The 25,211-nt window shown below is 60.6% G+C and overlaps 1 protein-coding gene across 1 annotated transcript; it reads right to left on the reverse strand.

Moving 5' to 3' along the window:
- Window positions 1-5,211: 5,211 nt before the first annotated feature.
- Window positions 5,212-25,051, reverse strand: GGCX (gamma-glutamyl carboxylase). The gene is made up of 15 exons (XM_074940293.1): window positions 24,946-25,051; window positions 23,940-24,140; window positions 21,745-21,903; window positions 14,536-14,701; window positions 13,117-13,195; window positions 12,192-12,298; window positions 11,120-11,283; window positions 10,431-10,708; window positions 9,649-9,780; window positions 8,429-8,580; window positions 7,803-7,972; window positions 7,408-7,538; window positions 6,960-7,107; window positions 6,496-6,691; window positions 5,212-5,747 (listed from the first exon to the last, which is right to left on the reverse strand). The coding sequence occupies exons 1-15, from the start codon at window positions 24,971-24,973 to the stop codon at window positions 5,591-5,593; spliced, it is 2,268 nt and encodes a 755-aa protein (XP_074796394.1). The 5' UTR covers window positions 24,974-25,051; the 3' UTR covers window positions 5,212-5,590.
- Between the last annotated feature and the right edge of the window lie 160 nt (window positions 25,052-25,211).

Below are 25,211 nucleotides of genomic sequence, written 5' to 3' on the forward strand. Positions count from 1 at the left end.
TAGTGCTGTTAAATGCTGGAAGTGAAGATTTTTGTTGAGGTAGCTAAGTAGCTTGCAGTGAATGTGAGCTGTTGTGGTTCTTGTATGCAGAGCTGTGCCTGTTAAAACTGATTCAGTCTCGTGTGTGTGTGTGTGTGTGTGTGTGTGTGTGTGTGTGTGTGTGTGTGTGTGTACACATGCACACCCCCCCCCCCAATACCCCACCCCAAGACTTGGGGTCAGAGCTTCTGGACTCAAAAGGAAACTTTGGGCTAGGGAGCTGTCTGCTGATTTGAAGCCAGCTGCTGGGAAGGGAGTGGTGAAAACAGGAAGTAGAAGGTGATAAAAGAGAGGGACTAAATAAAAGGCAGCCCTTTGGCTATTTGAGCATTTCAAGCTGAACTGGTCCTGGACCACAGCGGTGAAAGCAAAGGGTGCTTATGAATGAGCTATTGCCTGGGGGAGGAGGGGTTTTTTTCATGTTAATAGACACCCACTAGCCTGTGCCTGTAGTTAGGGCACTGGCCTGGGTTCTAGTCCTAGCCCTGCCACTGACCTATGGGATAGTGGGCAAGTGTGTCCTGGAACCTCAGTTTCCCAGCTGGAAGACTGATGATCCCTCCTTCCCTGCAGGGAGGCTTTGAGAATGAATCCATTAATGAGCATGTGACACTTTGCTACTGTGGTGATTGGGCCAGCTCCCTAAGCTTGCTGGCCAGATCTGGGTCTGTCTGCTGTCAGGGCCAGAGCATGATGTGTGGCAAGGGGGTAACAGGATGACCTAGCTAAGAGGTTTTCTAAAAGCTGGTGAGAGAGGGGGTCTGTCAGGGTTCCCTCCCCACTCTGAACTCTAGGGTACAGACGGGGGGGACCTGCATGAAAGACCCCCTATACTTATTTTTGCCAGTTTTAGGTTAAAAACTTCCCCAAGGCACAAATCCTTCCTTGTCCTTGGATGAGTACTGCTGCTACCACCAAGTGAGTTAGACAAAGATTCAGGAAAAGGACCACTTGGAATTCCTGTTTCCCCAAAATATTCCCCCAAGCCCCTTTACCCCCTTTCCAGGGGAGGCTTGAGAATAATCTACCAACCAGATAGGTAAACAAGGTGAGCACAAACCAGACCCTTGGGTTTTTTGGACACTAAAACCCAATCAGATTCTTAAAAAACAACTTTATTATAAAGAAAAAAAGGAAAAGAAGCACCACTGTAAAATCAGGATGGAAGGTAATTTTACAGGGAATAAGACTTAAAACAGAGAGGATTCCCCCTAGGCAAAACTTCAAAGTTTAAAAAAAAAAAGGGATAAACCTCCCTCTTAGCACAGGGAAAATTCACAAGCTAATACAAAAGATAATCTAACGCATTCCTTGCTATTTACTATTTCTGTAATATTACATGTATCATTTCAGTAGGACCTGGATTACTTGCTTGTTCTCTGCCTGGCGAGCACACATAGAGCACAAAAACAAAGCCTCACCCCCCCCCCCCCCCCCGAAAGTATCTTCTTTCCCCATTGGTCCTTCTGGTCAGGTGCCAACCAGGTTAATTGAACGGATTAACCCCTTACACATAAGGGGATTCTGTACCTCTGGCCAAGAGGAATTTTATGCATACGTTTTACTGCATACAGAAAGGTTGTTACCCTTTGCTTTATATTTATGACAGGGTCTGGCTGCAGGAGAGGGTGGCTGCTAATAGGCTCTGGGCATGTGTTCCATGCACGTCAGGGAGCCACGCTTCTGCATGTGCCCTGGAGCTCAGGGTTATGGCCAAGTTGCAGACCGTCTGAGTCAGGGCAGAGCCAGGGCTACAGCTGGGCTGTCCTGCTGTCCAGCCCTGGGCTTTAAGCAGCCAGGAATCCTTTCCTACAGGCCAGTGTCCAGGGCAGATCTCATCCCCAATCCATCCCAGGGAACGGCACAGCCACCAGGACAGAAACTAGTCAAAGGGGGGGCAGGGGAGAGGCAATCCCTGGGTTTTGGGTGCCAAGACAGGCTGGCTAGGAGGTACCATGCTTTGTACAGGTGGGAGTGTCCCTGCATTTGGGGGTGGGGGGGGAGCTTCAGCAAGAGGCGTCCCTTCCTGGGCCCAGAGCAGCACTTGCTCTGCAGGTCAGGGGGCTGAGGGAAAAGGGCTGCAGCTCTCACTGTATTACAGCTGCGGCCGGTGGGCTCTGCCAGCGCCAGCTCATTGTGCTGGACATGCTATCCCCAGAGCTGGTCGCAGCTGTTCCCCACTTTGCCCTGGGCACTAGGCCCCTGTTCTGAAGCCTTATTTTACAAGTGGGGAAACATGGGCCAGAGCTTGGGTGAGATGCCTGGAACCCTCAGCTCCCTGGTCAGTGGTGCTGGTGTCAGGCCAGAGTTACTCCATGGCCCCCAGAGGAGTCGTTCTGGCTTCACACTGAGCAGCAGCCTCACCGCCCCATGGAATCAGGTGGCAGCTCAGCCCAGGGCCCTTGGGTGCTCCTGGGAGATCATTTTCACACCCCTGTTCAGTTTAATTCAGGCAGTCTGTAACCAGCTGAGGTACACGCCAGCCCCTGTGGAGGATGGGATCGCTCATCCAGCACTTGCAAAGCCCTCTGCTGAGGGCCTGGTCCAGCTGCGCTCTGGCCACCAAAGCCCCATGGGGGCGGGGCTGGTGAACAGCGGCGAGGGCCAGCCCTGTACAGTGATGGTGACGTTTGCACTCTGCCAGCCCAGCCTGTCTGCTCCCTTGTTCAGCTGAACCAAGCCTCCCTGCTCAGCTGGGTCCTGTCCTCTCTGGGCACTGGTGGGCTCTGGCTCCACCCAGGCCCCACTGCACCTTCCTGTTAGAGCCAACGTCAGTGTCAAGGCAGGGGGCAGCCTACCCTGCACCAGCGATGGTCTGCTTAAACTGGGCAGGGACCCACGGCTTGCCCCCAGCTCTGGCACCACCCAGCCCTGGGGTGTGAACACAGGCCCTGCTGTGAGCCAGCTCTTGAATAGCTCATGTGTCAAGGATGTGAGGAGAAAGCCCAGCCTGCAGGCAAACAGCACCTACACATAACTGGCATGGGCCTGATCCAGCAACCATGCTCCTCTGATGCCCCCCAGCTCTGCCAGTGCCTGTCACTCACAGGCCCCTGCTGTCCCTGCCCCAGGCTTCCCCTAGCAGAGGGATTTGTGCCACTTCCTGTAATAGGTAGAGGCAGCGTCAGTGACCCACAGCGCCTGGAGAGAGACCGAGCTGCCCGGGAGAGAGGCTTTAGGGGCTGTTTGAGTCACAGAGCTACACCTGTCTGAAGCTGTACTGAGTGGTGCTGCCCTGAACCCAGGCACCCTGTCTCCCTGCCCCCACCCGCTCTGACCCCTGGACCGCAGTTGTCTCAGAGCCAGGCATAGAACCCTGGTGTCCTGGCTTCCAGGCCCGACTGCTCTAAGGCTGGCTAATGCTGTCCGTGCCGAGGGTGCCTGGGGCTCCCGGTGCTGCTGACCTGGTGCCGCGCAGGCAGCCTGTGGCCTCCTGCTCCACTTAGCTACCCCCAGCCCAAGCTCAAGCCTTTAAGCCGCTTTCTTGGAGCCATCTTCATCCAAACAGTCCTTGAGGGACTTTCTCTGCCTTGGCTGCCCCTGATCGCTCCAGGTGAGCAGGGCTGACGGCAGCGGGAGGATGATCTTGCCCCCAGGTGTGTGGGGGGAGGGTCCATCCAGGGACAGTGCTGGGGGGGCCCAATCCTGCACTCCCACCCCACAGCAAAACCTGTCTAGGCTGCAGTGGTGAGTCCTGCCCTGCTGCACCCCCACCCTGGAGTAGTGAGCTCTCTGGCTCCCAGGAACCAGCCCCGTTGGGGGGCTGGCTGGAGTCACACTGTGACCGAGCCAGGGAGCTGCCTCCTGTGGGGTTCCTTTAATGGTGGGGGTGGGAGGAGGGCAGGTTTGTGTCTCCCACAGCCTGGCTAGAACCTTTGCCCTGCTCCCCACCAGCCTCACAGAGCCCATGGCACTGCCAGGCCCCCCCTCACGGCTGGACAAGAGCACCAATGGGCACAGGCCTGAAAGCTGGAATCTGATAGAGGCACATGGTGCTAGGGGGCAGAGGGGCTCAGTGGGGGGGGGTGCCATGGGGAGCGGGAGGAGGGTTGAAAACACCATGGAAGTCCGGGCAGCTGGAGATTGAGTCAGCAGCACCAGAGAGCTCTGCTGTGTCGCTCCCAGCACCCAGCCCTGCGCCGATGCAAAACGCCCAGGCCGGGGGGCTCTGGCAACACTTGCTGCCAGGAGGCAGCTCTGGGGGTCGCTGCCTGTTCCCTGCGGGGCAGGCTGCATGGCAGGGAGCTCGCTTGTGTGCAGGCCAAGGGGTAACGGTGCCGTGCAGTGCCTTCCACAGAGCTTCACCCCCACAGCACCTAGCCGCAGGGCAGGCACCTACAGGGAGGGGCACAGAGCCTCCTCTGGTGCCCACGCAGGACACTCATGGTGTGGGGATCCGCAGCTGGGTAGGAGCAGGAGCCTGGGGGGGGGGGGGTGCAGTTAAAAGGAAGAGGCTGAACTGCCTTTCTTGGGGGGGGCTCCTACAGGCATTGGGGGACACAGAGACCAGGCTGCAGCCACAAGGCAAGTCAGCTAAACACGCTCAGGAGAGTCGAGTCCTGCCCCACGCGTCAGCCCCCCTGCCCAGCAGCACAGAGAGGGCACTGCAGCATGGTTCAGGCTGGAGAACTCCCCCAGCCACTCCTGCAGCCAGCCCAACAGCTCTGGTACTGCGGGGAAACTGATGCACCCAGACAGGGCAACTTTCCAGCAGAGCCGGACCCACATCCTGTGCTCCAACCCCCACCCCACGCCAACTCTTTGGCAGGGGAGGGAGAGCCAGTGTGGACGGAAAGCTGGGCTGCCGCTAACCCCACCCCACAGGCAGCGCACAGGGAACAGCCCCAGGTTTAGAAACAAGGCGCTTTATTGGGAGAAAAGGGTTAAGACCATTGAGACAGAAGCCTTCCCCCCACCCCCAGTGATCAGACAGCAGCCCCGCCTGCCGAATGACCCCAACCTGGCCAGCCCCTCCACGAGGTAGCTCAGTGTTGGGCAAGTCTGTCCCCAGCACCACAATGAGTCCATGGTAGATCCAGGCATGGCACCCAGGAGTCCTGACCTCAGACCCCTCCTCTAACTACTCGACTCCACTCCCCTCCCCTCCCAGAGCTGGGGAGAAAACCCAGGAGTCCTGGCTCCGAGCCCCGTGCTCTACCCACCCACCCACCCATTCACACGCTTCTCCCCCGTATTGCTGGCAGTAGGTGCTGCCACAGAGCCAGGCTGTGGGGCGATTCCCTGCCACCCAAGCTCGGTTTCTCCCTGGGGCAGACAGCCTGGCCGAGCTGTGGGCAGCGTGGGGCTCAGGCTGTGTGCGCTGTGGGCCCAGGCCTGATGCTCACCGGGGGCTCAGGCTGTGAGCAGGGGCCTCGTGGCCCATTCCCAGCCCTGCTCGTCCCTCTTGCGTGAGCACTGCTCCCTATCAGCCCTGCAGAAGCAGGAGGACCTGAGGACGTGCGCCTATCCCAGGGTGCATTGGGCCATCAGCTGAGGTTTGGGGGGAGGGGATCCCTTGTCTGCAATGTGTCCTTGGGCCATCCCCCCAGGGTCAGAGCTCAGCCCGCTCTGGCTCCTTCTGCACCCCTTCTGTCCCTGCCACGCCCGCCTCCGGCTGCATGTTGGCATAGGCCACCTCCCGCGCCAGCTGCTCCAGAGACGGGCGCCCCAGCGCCAGGTTCCTGAGCGAAATCCAGGTCATCAGGAAGCTGTGAGGGGAAGAGAAAGAGCAAGGGCTGGAGATGTGCCCAGAGGGGCATCTGCGGGGTGTTCAGCTCAGAGGGGGGTGGTTCATGTTGCTGGGGTAGAGGGAGCAGGGAAGGCCTGGCAGCTAAGGTGTCATGGCTTGTGTGAAGGGGGCCTGGCCCGTGGCTGGGAGGAGATGGGTGCAGTGGTGGGGGCTGGTCATGTGATGGGGGGGGGGGGCAGGGTACAGCGGTGAGGTGCTGGCCCTTGACTGTGAGGAGGTGGGTGCAGTGGCAGAACTGTGGCTGGGGAGGTCCGGCGGGGGCGAGGTTCGGCAGCGGGGCACTGGCGGTGGGGGACTGGCACATCGAGGGGGGGCGTACGGCGGCGGGGGGGAGGTTCGGCAGTGGGGGGGCTGGCATGTCGAGGGGGGGAGGTTCGGCGGCGGGGGGGAGGTTCGGCGGCGCGGGGGCTGGCACGTCGAGGGGGGGCGTATGGCGGCAGGGGGGCGGTTCGGCGGTGGGCTGGCACGTCAAGGGGGGGCAGTCGGGGGGAGGTTCGGGGGCGGTACGGTGGCGGGGGGGCTGGCACGTCAAGGGGGGGTGGTATGGCGGGGGGGAGGTTCGGCGGCGGGGGGGCTGGCACGTCGAGGGGGGGGCGTATGGCGGCAGGGGGGTGGTTCGGCGGTGGGCTGGCACGTCAAGGGGGGGCGGTGGGGCGGTCGGGGGGAGGTTCGGCGGCGGGGGGGCTGGCGCGTGACCGGGCACTCACCTCCGGCGGAACAGGAAGTACTTCCTGGCGGCGAAGCGCTGCAGCCGCGCCCCGAGCGTGGCGTTTCGCCGTCTCTGCAGCTCCTCCAGTCGCTGCTGGCGTCGCACGAATGCCTGGACGACGGGGTCCGGCTGCATGGTGTCCCCCAGGGCGCCATCGAGGATGGGCTGCAGCTCTGGGGGCAGGGGCTCCGTCTCTGCACCAGGGGGCCAGGCATGAGATGGCGTTTCACCCCCAGGGGCCCATACGTCACAGGGAAGAGAGACGCCCGGGGAGTCCCATGGCAGGAATACCGGCCCCTCCTGCCTGCCTGGCAGGGACACATTCACTGGCGTGCCGCGGGAGGGATCTCCACCCGCTACGCCCCCCCAGCAGGGCTCCAGGGGATCTGGGCCAAGGGGGCAGTGCCGGTCCCAGCGGCCAGGAGCCAGGTGCCCCCAGCTAGCAGGGCCCCAGAAACTCACCGCTGCCGTTCTGCACCTTGTCCCGCAGCTCCTGCAGCTCGGTCAGGTTCCGCTCCAGGGCCACGTCCGTGGTGTTGACGTAAACATACATGTAGCAGGAGGGCTCTGGCGACACCGTGTGCACCTTGTGGTACTCGCCTGGGGGCAGCTGGGACACGGGGGGGGCGGGGGGTCAGTAAATGGCAGCAGGCCAAGTGGGCTGAGAACCAGCCAACTCTCTGCCCCTGCCCAGAGACATTCTGAGCCAGAACACAGCTCCCAGCTTGGGGGGGGAGGATCCCCCTCCCCCAGATCTGAGGCCAGAACCCTCAGGCCCAGTTCCTGTGGCCCCCCCAGCATATCTAGCAGACCTGGGCTGAGAACCAACCAGCCACCCTCCATGGCTCTCCTCCTGCCAGGCGGGGACACGGGCTGGGATCCACGTCCATCCCCTGAGCCCAGCCCTCACCTGCATCCTGTCCCCTTCCTGCAGCGTGTAGTTCCTCTGCTCCTTGACGATCTCTACCACGACCTCCCCCTTCAGCAACTGCAGGCTCGTGTTGCCCAGGTCCTCACTCACAAAGTTCTCCAGGTGCAGGCCTGGGAGGGTCGAAGGGGACATGAAGGATGGTGAGCACAGCCCCACTGGGACCCACCCCCACACCCGTGACCACACTGGCAGCAGCTCCTCAGGAGAGGCTAACAGCCTCCTTCAGCCCCCCGGCAATGGAGCAGCTCCTTGAGGTCAGGCTGCAGTGGCTGAGGTTTGTGCTCTGAAGGTGCCGGGTTCCAGCCCTGCTGATGAGCCAGGAGGGTTGTTCTGTTCGTAACAGGAGCCCCCCAGGGAACGGGCTGCGCAGGTACCTGGGAAATCAGCGATGAAAACCACCTCAGTCTGGTTGTCCAGCGAGCTCTCGATATCCTGCAGCTTCGCCCTCCAGGGGGACAGGTCGACCAGCAGCGGCTTGAGCCACGGAGTGTGGCGGAAGGGAGACCACTCGGCCCGCACGATGTCCACCTGTGGGTCGAAGAGCCTGGCCGGCAAGCGGGACCCGGTGAGCGTGCCAGGGGCTGGGCTAGCAGGATGCTCTGGTACCCAGCTCCCCGCCTGGTTTGTCTCCCCTGGGGCAGCGGGCAGCGCTGGCTGCCAGGCAGCAGACTGCAGCCGGCCCCGGGGTCATCGCAGGCCAGAAGGGGCATCAAGTCCCTGAAGTGCCAACTGCCGGTCTTGGTCTGTGATGGGACCCAGCACACCCTGTGCTGGGGCATGGCAATGCCACAGCCTCCCACCCCAATATACACACAGACCTTCTGTGCAGTGCTACCCAGCAGCCCCTCCCTCTGCTCCGTCCTCGCCCTCATGGAGGGCAGCCAAAGGCGGGCGTGGGGCTGGCTGGGTCCACGTGTGTGTGATGCTGAGCCAGTGCAGGCAGGCAGGACCCCAGCAGCGGCTGTGTGCTGCCCAAGCTGCCCTGGGCCCCCGCACTTGCCTCTGCTGGAAGCGGTCGTTGATGGAGACCCAGACGTCAAAGTAGATCTCGGGCTGCGAGACGCTGTAGTTGAGTAGCAGGTGGCTCAGGCAGGCGGCGTACTGCTTCAGCATGTCAGCGTGGTCCTTCCAGCGCCGGCTCTGCGTGAACACCTGCCGGACACGTGTGAGCCCGGCGCCAGACGCCCAGCCCTGGGGAGCCCCGGGGCCATCCCCACCCCCCCAAGTCCCGGGAGCCTGAGGGCACAGGAGGGGCTCAAGAGATTTCCATCCCCACGAGCTTCTGCCTCTGAGCCGGCAGCCTTTCGGGGCTGAGTCAGCTCTGACCTCCCTGTGCCATGGGTTCAGAGGGAGGCCAGGCCTCTGTGTAAGGCACAGGGTTGTGGGTTAGGACTCCTGGGTCCCAGCTCTGTGGCTGACTCCCTGGGGGAGTTTGGGCAAGTCCCTTCCCTGCTCAGTGCCTCAGTTTCCCCACTTGTAACAGGGGCAGGGAAATTCAGTCATGTCTGCGAGGCTCAGGCAGACCAGCAGAGAAGGCAGATCATCTGCCAAGGGACAGAGTCATGCCTGAGCACAGGACTGGGAGAACCCCAGCAGAGACCCTCCCCCAGGCCTGAATCCCACATTTCATGCCATGGGAATTTAAACAAACCAATAACCCCCCCTTTTGACTCCCAGCCCCAGATACAGTTGCATCCCAACCACGGGGCTCCGGCTGGGACACAAGGGGAGGGAACCACACACTGATAAGCAGAGTTTGGGGAAGATGAGTCAGCAGGACTCCTGGGTTCTATCCAGGGCTTGGGGAAGGGACTGGAGGCTGGTTAGACTGGGGGGTGGGAGGCACTGGGAGCCAGGACTCCTAGGTTCTAGCCCTGGCTCTAACAGATTTCCTCTGCGACCTTCAGCCAAAAACCTCCCCACGCCTCAGTTTCCCCATCCGTATAACAGGGATGGCCTGGGCCCGCCTTTGCTTAGTGTCCTGAGACCCTCAGATAGGAGCCCCATTGTCTATGCTAATTAATATTGTTACTGACCATTAATGTCCACCTTCTCTGGGGCACCAAACACAGCCAGGCCACGGTGAGGGCGCCGGACACAGGTGGCCAGACTGATTGTCCAGTCCCCTTCGCTGCGCAGAGCAGGAAACTGAGACAGGGAGTGGCGGGAATAGAACCCAGGGGTCCTGGCTCCGCCCCAGAGCGCAGCAGGGTCACTTACCCCGGGGTTGAGGTAGCCCAGCTCTCCAGTCACACCATCCCGGTAGGTGATCTTTACGTGCTGGTGGGAGCGGGAATGGACCATCATGTCCCACGAGTAGCCGTACAGCCCATTGGTCCAGTTGTTGTAGCCCTGGGGGGAAGCATGGGGGGATCGGGAGCATGCTGGGGGGATGCATCGGGGATCCCCCAACCCAGCATCCGATGGGGTTCAAGCCGCTCTCCCAGGGAGCTGGTTTGTGCTGTTTTGCTGCCCCCTGCTGGGCAGTCGGGGATATGGCTGCTGTGGTGCAGCTACCATGGGCGCCCCACTGGGTCTGTGCAGCTCGCATGGGCCACTGGTCACTGGGCGGGGGGCCCAGCCATCGTGGACACCCAGCTCCTAGGGGAAGTCACCCAGCTGGGGAGGGCGCAGGCTGACCTGCCACAAAGCATCAGCCAGGGCTACATGGTGGGGAAGCATAATCGCTGCCAGGCCAGGGGTCTCGGCTTGTCCCCCCAGGCTGAGCATGCCCCTGGAGGAGCAGCACCCCAGCACCCACTGCCCCTGTTCCCTGTGTGCTCCCAGCGCTGCCCTCCACTAGCCCCCAGCTCTTCCTCTCTGGGGGGGGCCCATCCCCTCCCCTCCCCACAGCAGTCCCCAGAGCCCTGGGCTGCGTGGGGGCTCCTACCCCCGTCCTCTCCCCACAGCAGTCCCCAGAGCCCTGGGCTGCGTGGGGGCTCCTACCCCCGTCCCCTCCCCACAGCAGTCCCCAGAGCCCTGGGCTGCGTGGGGGCTCCTACCTGGGTGATGAAGTGGGAGTAGGGCAGGAAGAACTGCTCCAGCACGTACAGCACAGTGAAGAGGGCCCCCAGTTTCTGGCGCAGCCCTGGCCCTCGTTCCCCCCTGCCTCGGCCCTTGTGCTCAGGCCCCCCGTACACACATGCCTCGCTGGGCTGCGGCGGCTCCAAGGAGGGCAGGAGCCTTCGGAGGCAGGCTGGGAACCTGGCACCCAGGCGGCGCGGCCAGTCCGGGGAGCAGAACAAGGGGCTGGTGGCAAGCATGGTGTAGGAGAACATGCCTGTGGGGAGAACCGAGATGTCAGCCAGGGAGCTCCCCTCCCCTCGGGCAAGGCCAGGGGCAACGGCTGGGCAGAGCACTTGGGCTGGACTGGAGGGGTTAGAGCAGGGGGTCAGGACTCCTGGGTTCTATCCCCAGTGCTGGGGGGGGGCGTCGAGTGAGTTAGAGGGCGGGGCTGGGGCTGGGACTCCTGGGTTCTCTCCCCAGTGCTGGGGGGTGTCGAGTGAGTTAGAGGGCGGGGCTGGGGCCAGGACTCCTGGGTTCTCTCCCCAGTGCTGGGAGGGGAGCGGGGTCAAGTGGGTTAGAGCAGGGGGGACTGGGGCCAGGACTCCTGGGTTCTCTCCCCAGTGCTGGGAGGGGGATGTGGGCATCGGGGGATGGAGAGCAGGACTCCTGGGTTCCATCCCCACACCAATGCTGAAGAGCTGTGAGTTCATGCAGTGGAAGTAGGAAACGAAGACGAGCGCCGCTGGGCGGGTGGCGTCGAAGAACAGCAGGTAACCAGCCGTCAGGTCCAGCACCAGGCCCCCGCCATGCACGACCAGCAGGTTGGTCATCTCCTCTGACAGCACCAGCCTGGGGAGCACGCCGAAGGTGAGACCCACCCTCTGCCCCGACTAGAGAGCCTTCTCCCCTGCAGCCGCCCACAGGTCGCCTGCCCCCCTCCTTGGACCGCCTGTGTTCTCTTCCCCATGGCAGCACCAAGCCCCGTATCCGAGCAGCCCCTGGGGATGCAGGGCTGGTCATGCCATAGCCCCTCGATGGCACTGACCGGTGGCGGCTGGGGGGTGATGGCTGCCCTGGCTGGGCTAGAGAGGGAAATACAGGCCCCAGCCCCCACCCCATCCTGAACTTCCACGGCCCCTTCCCTCTCCCTATGTCCCCTTCACTTTGTTACAGTCCCAGTCCCCAACCCGGGTCTGCCTGGTCCCAGTTAGATCCCAGCCCTGAGCCTTCAGGACCCCAGACCTCGGAGGTTGGGGCAGATTGTCTTGCGTTTGTACCCTTGGTGCAAAGACTTGGAGGGCATCTATCTTCCAACTCTCCCCACCACCATGGTCTGCCCAGCATGGCAGGGGTCCAGCATACAGGAGGGCCATGCCCGGCGACACAGGGGAGTCAGACATCAGTCCCATGTCACCCAGTGCCAGTAAGTGACCCCCTCCCATCCAAAGCATGGGGCACAAAGCAAACGCAGAGGAGCCAGCCCACCTCCCTTGGTGTCAGACGGGGAATTTCAGGGCAGGGGCCTGTTTTGTTCCTGTGCAGGTGACTTGGTGTGAGCCCATGTGTTTCATGTGTGAGCTCCCAGCTCAGGCCGAGCAGTCGTGGAAGGGGGGATGGGGGTCCCTGTGCAGACACTGGCCAAGCTGGGCGATCAGTGTTAGTGACTGGCCAACTGCTCCCAGTGCCAATGTCTGCCGTGGCAGCACCCCAGCGGGACGCTGAACCCCCGGGGCAGCCCCCGTCACCCCAACACTCACTTGAAGGGGTCGAAGAGCCAGTGGCGGGACAGCGACCCCATGGAGTAGCCTTCCACCCAGTCAGCATCCAGCTTCTTGATGCCCGCAATGAAGTAGACGATGAAGATCTAGGTGACACAAAGCTCCTGTGACGAACCCCAGCCAGCGCCGGGTCTGTCCAGTGCCTGGCCCCGGGGCCCCGCCGCTCGGTGCCAGCCAGCACAAGGCATAAAGCGACAACCGATGAGCGCCGGCCCTGGGAGCTCACAGAGAAGGGCCCCATTTACAGGTGAGGGGGATAATCTCTGCCTGCACCTATGTTACCAGGGCCTCAGAGCACCTCAGTATTGTTATCCCTCCCCCACAGGTGGGGAAACTGAGGCAGAGAGGGGACGGGATGGGCCCAAGGTCACAGTGAGTCAACAGAAAAGGTGGGAAGAGAACCCAGGAGTCCTGGCTCCCAGCCTGCCCCGCTCTAACCCACTAGACCCCACTCCCCTCCCAGAGCTGGGGAGAGAACCCAGGAGTCCTGGCTCCCAGCCCCCCTACCCAGGCCATCCCCTCTCCCAATCCATCACAGAACACTGAGGTTTTGGGGGGTGACTCCTGCTGCCCTCACCCTCCCAGGCAGTGATGTGCTCTGTGCGCTGCTGCCCCTAGTGGCCAGCCCAAGGGACTGCACCAGCATTCTCCACCCCTTCAGCAGCAGGGCCAGGGCCCCGGCCGTGACTCCAGATGTAAGGGGCCCATTTCCCCAGCACGGCCGCACCCCAGCAGGGGTCCTGACCGACACCCAGGGCGGAGGGCATTGCTGGGAGTCACCTCCCGGCTGCCAGGACACAATGACAGAGGGGCCGGGGCAGTGCTCCCCTGCAGGGCAGAGCGAGGCAGCGTGGGTGTGGGGAGGCTGCCCCACACAGCACCCATGGACACCCCCTGCCCGTACCTGCATGCGCAGCACTGTGTAGTTCCACAGGGGCACGTGGGCGTTCCTCTTCCGTGGATCCCTGAGCCCATCGATGGACCTGGGGGAAGGAGCCGCTCTGTCAGGGCGCGGCTGGCCCAGCACGGTGAGCGAGGGGGCTGCAGCCAGGGTGGCGAGCGGTGCAGCCAAGGCTGCCCCACCGCGCGCCCCATGGTAGTTATGCCACGGCCTAGCTAGTGCAGGCTGGGCAGCGGCCCCCAGCTGGGCTACAGGGGAAGCGCTCCGGCCCCCTCCCCAGCAGCTCCCCACCCATGGCTCCAGGACTGCTCCCGGCAGCTCTGCCAGCCCTGCCTGGCGTGTGCTATCCAGGGTCAGACTATCTGAGCACAGTGGTCCCGTCTGGCCCGGGGATCTGGCTCTGCTGCAGGTCAGGTGCCATTTCTAGGATAGGGAAGCAGAGTCCGTAAGTGCCTGGCGCAGACAGCGATGTAGAAGGGCCCAGGTGTCAGGAGCTTTGCAAGGGCTGGGGATGTGGGGCTGGGCTGGGTTTAATCGGGGAGCTGCGACCACACTTCCAAGGGGGGTAGGTTTATTTGTGACAATGCGGCTTAGCCATGCGACTGGGCAATGCAAAGCAGATGCAGCTGGTGCTCAGATTGCAAGGTTTCCCCTGGGCAGAATGGGGAGTTCAGGTATAAAGATTTGGGGCCCGATCCCTATTGACCCGTCATGCAGCTCCAGAAGAGGGGCACCAATGTGACCCTGGAGTGACACAGCGGTGCCTCGCCCTTGGGCTCTGCCCGGCCCTTAGCGTGCGGCTTGGCTCCCAGAAGCTGAGCCCCAGGCCTGCTCGCGACGTGTATTCGGCAGTAGCCTGGCGGATCTCCGTCCTGCTGTCGCGCAGTCTGCGGCTGGAGGAACCTGGTTCGGTTTGGCAGGCGGCTGCTTTACCTCACCGCGCCATTGCGCACGAGGCGGATCATGGAGACTCTCATGCGTGACAGAGCTACCAGTGTGAGGGCGTCTCGGCAGGGCTCCTGCACTGGGAAATGCAGCCTCCGTCCCAGCCAGCCCGCACGCCGTGTGAACAGAACGGCTCTGTGTGCCCACAGCCTGCACTGGGCGCTGCGCCAAGATGGAGCCCGTCTCATTCTCCAGGAGGGGAAAGAGCCTTTGGAACTTTGAAGGGCCCCCCCCTTCAGGTACCAGGGCCCCTGGGGCCTTGCCACACCTCTGGCTGGAGGGACAGAGCCAGGCCGCCTGGCCCCCGACTCTGGGTTCAGCTGGGTCCCAGCCAGGGCCCCCACAATCAGCAGCAGTGTCAGCGCCCAGCAGGCAGGCAGGGTCCTGGGCGTGGCCAGGGGCCGAGTTGGGATCCGAGGGGAGAAAGGGCCGAGTCCGAGCCAGTTTCAAGAGCGCCGACCCCCAGCCCCACCCTACCAGTAGCGGTTGGCGTCCATGAGGGTGAGCTGGAAGCCGAGGAGGCCGTAGAGGTAGGAGTGGTTGTTCCAGGCCGTCTTGTCCAACAAGAAGACGTACCAATAGGGCAGCATGAAGAGCAGGCAGCTCAGCCGGTAGCAGCAGCCCAGCATGATCCCCAGGGCACCTGGGACGAGCAGGAGGGATTCAGCAGGGGCCAGGGATCTCCCCTCCCTCCCCGGGGCTCCCCAGCCTGGACCCCATGCTGCCAGCACCATCCTGCTGGCCATAGCTCTGAGCCTGGCCCCGCAAGGGGCCTGGACCAGCCTGGGGGGCAGGATAGGGCAGAGGGCCACCAGCTAGCAGAGCAGCCCTGGCATGGCTGTGTCTGGGATGGTCCTGGCAAGCCCCCTGCCCCCAAATGGGGCGTGAGCCCCAATCTTAAACCGGTCAGGGCCCCTCAGACACTGCACCCCCCAACCTCCCCCGCCCAGCTTCCAGCCCTCTGATCTCCCCAGCCCAGCCCGTGACCCCCTGATCCGCCCCAACCTCCCCCAGTCCCCCCGATCCCCCCAGCCCAGCCCGTGACCCTCTGATCCCTCAGTACCGCCCTGTGACGCTCTGTACTTCGGGGAAACACCCTACACCCCCAGGTTCATCTTTGTAACATGATTGTGTGGGATCCAATGCAAAGTTTGTCATGTCGGGTGTCTTCGGAAGGCTCATGATGCCCTGAGCATGGTTGTTCTAGTCATGTGACAGTGATTGTTGCAGTAATGTTATAGTAAGGTTATAATTTCATGTATATAGTTATGTGGCTGAAAACGTGTCCTCATGGCTTAAAGCCAGCCCATGCAAAAACTCTCCAAGAGCAGAGAGGCAGTTCACACCTCATCAGGGCAGGTATGGGACAAACCCAGCCCAGCCTCACAGGGACAAAGGACACTGGTTTAGGCAGCAACAAAAGGATCTATTAGACCCTCGAGTGAGTCACCCTCTTCCTCTGGGCAGTCTGGGACTGCGATGAGGTAATGCTCGCCTGACTCTGAAGTGGGGGGATGGGGGGGAAGCAAAGCCTGGAAGAAAGAAAGGACGTGATAAAAGGGAGAGACGTTTGCCCTGCTCCCTCTCTCCCACCTACAGCTACAGACACCACCACCAAGCGACTGAAGCGCTGATCAAAGGGGAGAGCCTGGCTGAAGAGCAACCAGGCAGCCTGCGGTGAGAAGCATCCGAGTTTGTAAGGACACTGGAAGTGTTAAGATCAGCTTAGAATGCGTTTTGCTTTTATTTCATTTCACTAAATCTGACTTCTCGTGCTTTGACTTATAATCACTTAAATCTACCTTTATAGTTAATAAATCTGTTTCTTCGACCTGAAGCCATGCATTTGGTTTGCAGTGTGTCAGAGACTCCCCTTGGGAGAACAAGCCTGGTACATATAAATTTCTTTGTTAAATTGACAAACCTATATAAGCTTGCAGCGTCCAGCGGGCATAACTGGACACTGCAAGACGGAGGTTCCCAGGGTTGTGTCTGGGACCGGAGATATTGGCTAGTGTCATTCGGTTGCAAGTAGTTGGGAGCCCCTTACATGGCAGAGGCTGAGAGTGACCAGCTCAGGAGTGGGGGTTCTCCCAGCAGAGCAGGGTAGGGCTGGCTCCCAGAGTCAAGGACTGGGGCACCTAGCAGATCACCGCTCCAGATAACACCAGAGGGGAACATCGCAGTGGCACAGCAAGCAGGGTGTATGTGCAGCTTGTTACTCGAAGTGAAGTTCACACTTTAAGCACTGATATTTGTGATTTTAAGTGAGTCTGAAGTGCAGTGGCTAAGAACAGTCAGGAGGAGGTCACAGTTTGTTATTTTCTGTTTGCTTATTTCAGGAAAGGGAAATCGGGACAGAAAAGCAGAGAAATGAGTGAAAGCAGCAAAGCGATTGCGAAGTTGGAGGTTTTTAGTCTGCAGAAAAGAGCAGGAGCCCCAGAGATTATTGCAACTGCAAGAACTAGAGATAAAGGAAAAAGAAAGAGGCGGCTGCTCACAGAAGGGCCATGGAAGTAAAAGAGAGAGAGAGAAAACACCAGCTGGACCTGCTAGAGAAGCAGAACCAGGACCCCCGACTCCAACGACTCCCATCACTCCAAAAATCCACAGGTGGGAACACTTATGTCCTGCACACAGTGAGGACGATGATATTGCAGAATATCTGACTACCTTCGAAGGCTGTGTGTAATATATGAAATCCCTGATAAGAGAGCTCCTACCCTGATTGCAAAATTAACTGGTAACGCTCGAAATGTATTCAGTGGAATGCCTATTGAAGATGCTTTAGACGATTGTACATTTAAAGATACTGTTTTCCGAAGTTTTCAGATCACCCCTGAAACATACGGAGTTAAATTTAGGAATCTTAAGGGGGATATTGGTATGGGGAATATGTAAACAAAATCAAAGATTTGTTGGGAAAATGGGTGAGGGGCAAGGAGGTGGCAAGTTTTGAGGGAATGTTGGATCTTGTTGCTCGAGCATTTCCTAAGCGTATGTAAGGCTGATGTAAAGCAGTGTCTACAGCAGGGGTGGGCAAACTTTTTGGCCTGAGGGCCACATTGGGTTTCTGAAATTGTATGGAGGGCCGGTTAGGGGAGGCTGTGCCTCCCCAAACAGCCAGGCATGGCCTGGCTTCCACCCTCTATCCAATCCCCCCTTCTCGCCCCCCAGAGTCTCTCGCTTAATACTCTCGCTTCTCGCCCCCCAGAGTCCCCCCCCCCAGGACTCCTGCCCCATCCAACCCTCCTGTTCCCTGACAGCCCCCCAGGGACCCCTGCCCCATCGCGCCCCTGCTCTCGGTCCCCTGACCGCCCCCGGACCCCCCCCCGCCCCTAACTGCCTCCCACCACCCCTCTGCTTCCGCACTGCCCTCCCTCAGACCCCTGCCCCCATTCAACCACCCTGTTCCCCAACCCCTATCCACACCCCCGCCCCCTGACCACCACCCCCAAACTCCCCTGCCCTCTATCCAACCCTGCCCTGCTCCCTGCCCCCTTACCATGCTGCCTGGAGCACTGGTGGCTGGCGGCGCGGCTGCATCAGGACAGGCAGCCATGCTGCGCAGCACAGAGCACTGGGTCAGGCTGGGGTCTGCAGCTCGCTGCCCCACGAGCTCGCAGGCCCACCGCCCCGAGCATTGCACCAGCAGCGCAGTGAGCTGAGGCTGCGTGGGAGGCGGAACAGCAGGGGAGGGGCCGGGGTCAAGCCTCCCAGGCCAGGAGCTCAGGGGCCGGGCAGGAGGGTCCCGCGGGCCAGATGTGGCCCGTGGGCTGTAGTTTGCCCACCTCTGGTCTATGGGACAAAGCTGTAAAGTCTGGAGGAGATGCCTTGTTTTGCTGATGCCTTTGAACAGACTCAGGCATCTACTGAGGGCAGGCCACAGAAAGAGGGTTTAAAACTGGAGGGAGGGAGGATCCCATTTTGCCCTTGGGAAGAGAGAAGGGGGCTGGGAGCCTGAACATTCCCCAAAACATTCCTCCACTGGTAACTCCTATCCCAAACCTCCTGTAAAAGCAGACGAGCCCAGAAGGTGCTATTGGTGTGATTCCACTGATCCCCTGAGGAATAAACGCCCTGTGCTGGGAGGAAGCAGGCAACCAATAGCTCCTGTTAGTTCTGCTGCTCTCACCACTGAAACCGATCACGTTGGTTTTGTGAGGTTAGCCTCCCCAGAACCAGACATGGAGCATGTAATGGCTGCCCAAATCGATGGCAGGGAACGCTTGGGGCAGAGGGATGCAGGGGCCCAGATCTTTCTGGTTAAGCAGAGTGTGGTCCCAAAGGCCAGTACGTTGCCTGGCCAAATGGCCAAGATTGTGGGGGAGGGTGAAAGCAGATTCCTTGTGCCACTAGCTAAAATCCATGGGGTTTGGGAAGGTTTGGAAAGTGTTCTGACTGGGGGGGTAATAGAACACCTCCTAGTCGACCTGCTCCTGGGGAATGATTTTTTCCATGTAGCTCAGGTTAAAGTATTTGCCTGCAGCAGGAGGGAGTATTATGCTGGGACCCTCGAGGGAAAGGGGAAGGTCTCGGGAACTGCCGAGAGAATGGGAGGGAGTCTCCTTGATTCTTCGGCCACAGGCTTCCAGGCGGGAGGGTGGTTGAGACCAATCTCTGCACTGCAGCTGGAGGCAACACCGCCTCAGGAAGGGATGGGGTGTGATGCCTGCCAGGGAGAGAACTGCCCAGGTTGTTAGCTGCCAGCAAATTTCAGCTGAACCAGAGACAGACCCAGCTCTAGGGAGCAGAGAGAAATGGGTCCCAGAGGAGAGCCCAGAGAAGGGGCAGGGAATCTCAGAAACCACTGAGGTGGGTGAGGATTCCTGTGACTCTGTAACCCAGGGAAGCAGGGTGCTTCCAAGTATGGGAGGGGCTGAGACAAGCTCCTTTCCAGCAGAAGGCAACATGCCCTCAGGCACAGGGGCAGGAGAGGGGTTGTCAGTGATTAAGAAAACTGTCCCAGTTGTTAGCTGGCAGGGTTCTGCAGCTGAACAAAAGATAGAACTCTTCCTAGGGAGCACAGAGAAATGTGTCTTGGGAGGGGGCCGAGAGGAGGAAACGGGGGAAGGAACAGTGGGGGTACAGGAATGTCTCCACCCTGGTCACTTGGGGCAGGATGCCCAGGACACTAGCAGGATGGCTGGGTCAGCATCTGTGCACCCAGGCACTCAGCCCATGACCCAGGTTTTGAGAGGGATTTGTGTAACTGACCTCCTGGAGGGGAGCAGTCACACAGCTGACTTCTCAGGGACAGAGAAAGGGGTGGCGGAGGGCACCCCAATCCAGGTTCCAGTTTTTCAGGATGCTATTCCTGATAACTGTTTGGAAAGTAACTGTGTCTCTTTACATCAAGATGCAGCTCCAACGCCTGTGACAGCAGAGGAGTTGAGACCAGGAAATTACCAGGTGGTTGTTTGTGAGAATGCAAATGACCCAACGGGCGGGGGGTGTGTGTGTGTGTGTTTTCAGCCAGGCTGGTGAGACACATGCAGCAGTTATGGAAAAGATGCTGGGAAAAGGTGAATCTGATCAAAGGATAAACACACTTATCCCACAGAGCAGGGATCACAGCCCTCTAGGGGGCAGGGAAGGACTCAGTGCTGGGAGGGGGAAACACAGGGTAACCCCAAAAGGGAGCTGGATTTCCTACATATGTACAGCCCTGTGGTTGGGAGACCGCTCCCCAAAGGGCCAGCCAATGTGCAGGATCCCCCTGGACCCTTATCTTGCCAGACCCCGAGATATCAAAAAGCCAGAAACATGATTAAATTAAGAGCCCACACAGAGGGGAACGCTGGAGGGAAGGAAAAGCCAGTGACTGATTACATGGAAGAGAGTCAAAGGACACCATGGGTAATGAACCAACTGACCTCAAACTACACTAACTGAACAGAGGGCATGGTATCATAAAGATATTTGTATACACCCATTTTGATATTAATGTTAAGTTTTGGGGATAAGAATTTCGACACGGATGTGAAACCTTATGATAATGCTACTTTTCAATTAATACCTGTAAACAGGTTTAAAGCTTATCACGGCAGAGAAACCATAAAAAACCTGGTTCGCAGTGTGTGAATGGGGAAACTGAGGCACGCTGCCTCATGGCCTTAATGGCTGGATGCCAAGAGAATTATAACACAAACTGCCTTTGACCTAGTCAGTGACTAACCCTCTTGCAGTAAACTAAGAGGGGAGGTGTGACGTTCTGTACCTCAGGGGAACACCCTACACCCCCATGGGGGGAGGGATAGCTCAGTGGTTTGAGCATTGCCCTGCTAAACCCAGGGTTGTGAGCTCAATCCTTGAGGGGGCCACTTAGGGATCTGGGGCAAAAAGTGGGGATTGGTCCTGCTTTGAGCAGGGGGTTGGACTTGCTGACCTCCTGAGGTCCCTTCCCACCCTGATAGTTTATGATTCTAATCTTTGTAACATGATTGTGTGGGATCCAATGCAAAGTTTGTCATGTCGGGTGTCTTCGGAAGGCTCATGATGCCCTGAGCATGGTTGTTCTAGTCATGTGACAGTGATTGTTACAATAATAAGAACGAGGAGTACTTGTGGCACCTTAGAGACTAACACGTTTATTTGAGCATAAGCTTTCGTGGGCTACAGCCCACTTCATCGGATCTGTACTCCTCATTCTTTCTGCGGATACAGACTAACATGGATACCACTATGAACCCTGTTACAGTCATGTTATAGTAAGGTTATAGGTTATAATTTCATGTATATAGTTATGCGGCTGAAAATGTATCCTCATGGCTTAAAGCCAGCCCACGCAAACACTCTCCAGTTCACAGCCCCCCCCAGCCCAGCCTCACAGGAACAATGGACACTGGTTTAGGCAGCAACAAAAGAATCTGTTAGATGCTAGAGGGAGTCACCCCCTTCCTTTGGGCAGTTTGGGATTGTGATGAGGTAATGCTCGCCTGACTCGGGGGGGGGAGGGGGGCAGAGGAGCCAGGAGGAAAGAAAGGACATGATAAAAGGGTGAGATATTTTGCCCTGCTCCCTCTCTCCCACCTACAGCTACAGACACCACTACCAAGCGACTGAAGCGCTGATCAAAGGGGAGAGCCTGGCTGAAGAGCAACCAGGCAGCCTGTGGTGAGAAGCATCTGAGTTTGTAAGGACACTGGAAGTGTTAAGATCAGCTTAGAATGTGTTTTGCTTTCATTTCATTTGACCAAATCTGACTTCTTGTGCTTTGACTTATAATCACTTAAATCTACCTTTATAGTTAATAAATCTGTTTGTTGTTTCTATCTGAAGCAGTGCGTTTGGTTTGCAGTGCGTCAGAGACTCCCCTTGGGAGAACACGCCTGGTACATATCAATTTCTTTGTTAAACTGACAAACTCATATAAGCTTGCAGCATCCAGCGGGCACAACTGGACACTGCAAGACGGAGGTTTCCTAGGGTTGTGTCTGGCACCGGAGATATTGGCTAGTGTCATTTGGTTGCACAATCCAAGGAGCATCTTACGTGCCAGAAGCTGAGCGTGAGCAGCCCAGGAGTGGGGGTTCTCTCAGCAAAGCAGGATAAAGCTGGCTCCCAGAGTCAAGGATTGGAGAGACCTAGCAGATCACTGGTCTAGACAGCACCAGAGGGGAACGTCACACCCCCAGATTCTCCAGTTCCTCCAGCCCCCGCCCAACCCTGGCCCCATGCCCTCACCCAGCAGCATGACCGCGTAGAGCAGGTACATCCAGTCCAGCGGCAGGGGCTCCAGGAAGTTCACGAGCGGGAAGCGACAGACCTCCAGCCCATCCAGGTACTTGTGGTCCAGGTAGCTCAGGCCACGCTCCTGCGGGATGTCCAGGGCCATCAGCAACCCTGAGACACGGGTAGATGCAGTGTCAGTCTTGGGGAGGGTCCCCCTGACCTCTGCTCGATCACTCATGTCCAGCCCAGAGCTAACTGGGCCTCCCCAGGCTCGGCGAGTCCCAGAGGCAGAGCAGGGATTGCAGCCAGCAGCCCGTGCAGTTGGGCACTGCCCTGCTGCCCACCCAGCCCAGGCCAGGCACAAGACCCCGGTGACGAGGCAGCCACACAGAAGCTGCGCCGGGAGCCACCCCCACCCCACCAAGCACCCACCTGACGACAAACACCTGCATGAGGATCCTCCACTCAAACCCAACCCCCGTGGCTCAGTGCAGTGACCTCCCTGTCACAGGCAGGGAAACTGAGCCACAGCAAGGGGATGGGACTTGCCCGGGGCACCCCCAGGAGCCCAGGCGTCCTGCCTCCCCACAGGGCTGATCTCACTGGCTGTAGCAGCGCAGCAGGGATCCTGCTGTCCTGCCCTGGGAGGAAGCCCCAGGTCTGGTCCAGAGAGCAGCTTGGAGATCCGGCCTCTGCAGGGAGCCTGCTAGTAACCCCAGCGTCCAGCACAGGCAGGGATCCAGTGGGGCCACTAAGGACCGGGAGAGGCTGCCATAGGCAGCAGAAGCCATATCACGTGAACAGAGCACTTGAGAAAGGTGCCAGGGTGAGGTGAAATGGACTTGCCCAGGGTAAGACAGTAGGGCTGGGCAGCAAACCCAGGAGTCCTGGCTACCAACTCCCCCACCCCACTCTAACCCACTTCCCTCCCAGAACTGGGGACAGAACGCAGGAGTCCTGGCTCCCAGCCCCCTCCCTAGCACCGGGACAGTGGGGTCAGCCCGGAGTCTGAGAGGACAGCACCCCCAACTGAGCCCCTTTTTCCAAAAAGATCTCCCATCCAAGTGCTGACCCAGCCTGTCCCTGCTTCACAGCATGACCCCAGGACCCTCCTTGTTGGAGTCCAGGAGCCCCCGCATAGGAGACCCACACCCCCACAGCAGGACATGGCCCCTTTGATCAGCATGGAGGGTTTAACCTCTTCCCCACCAAGCTTGTTGCAAACCACCACCACGTGGGATCCCTAGGCTGAGCCCTGGGGGTGGGGGGAAGATGCCTTGCACCGCCCCACCCTGGGATGGCTAGAGTCAGGGGGTTGGGGAGACCCCCAGTGTCCAAGCACTGGGGGGCCAGAGGGGAGGGCACCCCTCAGATCTCACTGGAAGCAGGGGTATTGGAGGGAGAGAGCTGGGACCACCACATCCGCTCCTTCCTGATAACTGGGGCCTCCCCTGCACTCTGAGGCCAAAGTCCCTCCCCACCCCCACAAGCAGAGGACACTGGCCCTAACCACATTGCAAAACCAGCCCTGCCCAGGGCTGGGAGCAGGGACTAGTCCCGCCCCCAATGGCCAGCAGAACCAGCTGGCAGCCAGACAATGGCAGGGCAGGGTGGGTGGGACGGGATGTGGGGAGGCTGTGGCTGGCTGGGGGGCGTCGGAGGTTCTGGATAGGACCTGCAGCAGCACCACGTGGGCCGTCAAACCGCACCCCAGTCAGTGGGGGCTGGGTAACCCAGGGATGGGTTCCTCTGTATGGACTGTGCTAAGCAGGGACAGCGCTGGGCCCGGAGACAGGCCAGGGGACGAGGGACTCCTGCACTTCTCTGCTCCTGGAGCCCCATGCAGCACAAGGAGCAGTGAGAGCAAAGTACCAGGACTCCTGGGTCCTCTTTCCAGCTCTGCTCTCCCTCTAGCTGTTCTGTGCCTCAATTTCCCTCCCACAAACAGGGAGAACAACACTGACCCACCTGGAGTGCCCCAAGATCGGGAGGCTGGGCTTGAGGGAAGGGGAATTCCTGCACCCAGAGAAGGGAAATAAACCGAGCACCAACTGCCCGAGCACTCAAGGGACTTTAGAGCCCCCAGGGGACACAGGACCCTGGACACTCAGAGCCGGCACTAATGATTTCTGAGGTGCCCTGTCGCCAGCCAGGCTCCCCAGAGGGGCAGGGATGCCAGGGGCATGTGCCCTGCCCAGAGCACTCACCGAACAGGAACCGGAAGACGCCCAGGGAGGCCGGGTCCGTGGGTCTGTTGAGCAGGCAGACGAAGCGGTGCCAGCTGGACACATCAGCCCATTCAAAGCCCAGCAAGCGCTGAGCCCAACTGCTCCTCTGCTGGGTGGGCTCCGGCGCCCCGTCACCATCGCGCTGCCGGCGGCCGGGCGAGGACTCTGCCAGCAGGGCAGCTGCAAACCAACCGGGAAAGTGGGGGTGCAGGGCCGGTCACTTCTTTATTTTGGGGGGGGGTTCCTAGTGTCCTAGACAGCAGGATATCAGCTCACAGAGCCACAGCCCCCCGCCAGCCCCCCCCACTCCCGACCCGCAGCCCCCGCCAGCCCAGCTGGCGCCCCCCACTCCCGACCCCCAACCCCCCGCCGCCCCCCCACTCCCGACCCGCAGCCCCCCGCCAGCCCAGCCGGCACCCCCCACTCCTGACCCCCAACCCCCCGCCGCCCCCCCCACTCCTGACCCACAGCCCCCCGCCAGCCCAGCCGGCGCCCCCCACTCCCGACCCGCAGCCCCCCGCCAGCCCAGCCGGCGCCCCCCACTCCCGAACCCCAACCCCCCGCCCCCCCCACTCCTGACCCGCAGCCCCCCGCCAGCCCAGCCGGCGCCCCCCACTCCCGACCCCCAACCCCCCGCCAGCCCAGCCGGCGCCCCCCACTCCCGACCCCCAACCCCCCGCCGCCCCCCCCACTCCTGACCCGCAGCCCCCCGCCAGCCCAGCCGGCGCCCCCCACTCCCGACCCCCAACCCCCCGCCGCCCCCCCACTCCTGACCCGCAGCCCCCCGCCAGCCCAGCCGGCACCCCCCACTCCCGACCCGCAACCCGGCCCCGGGCAGGCTGAGAACCAGGCGGGACCCAGCACGCGGCTGGCTCGCTCCCGGGCCGGGCCGGGCCGGGCCGGGCCGAGCCGGGCCCCTCTGCGCGGGGCGGGGGGGCTGCAGCGCCGGGCGGGAACCCAGGAGTCCGGCTGCGAACCCCGCTACCTGCCGCGCGGCCCCGCTGCGGCTCCATCTCACGCGCGGTCCCCGCGCCCCGCCCCGGTTGCTAGGAGACGCTCCAGCGCGAGCCCCTCGGCCGCCGACACGTCACCCGCGACGCGGCCGCAAAGCGCGGGGCGGGCGAGTGTCGCAAGCGCGGGGCGGGCCCTGGCGGCGCTTTCCGGCAGCCCCGGGGGGCCGCTCCGGGGGTCTCCTCCCCACTCCCAGGCGTCAGGGGCCCCATCCAGCCCCGCCTCCTCCCGCTGCGGGGC

The sequence above is a fragment of the Natator depressus genome, chromosome 26, assembly GCF_965152275.1.
Source record: "Natator depressus isolate rNatDep1 chromosome 26, rNatDep2.hap1, whole genome shotgun sequence".
Lineage (NCBI taxonomy): Eukaryota > Metazoa > Chordata > Testudines > Cheloniidae > Natator > Natator depressus.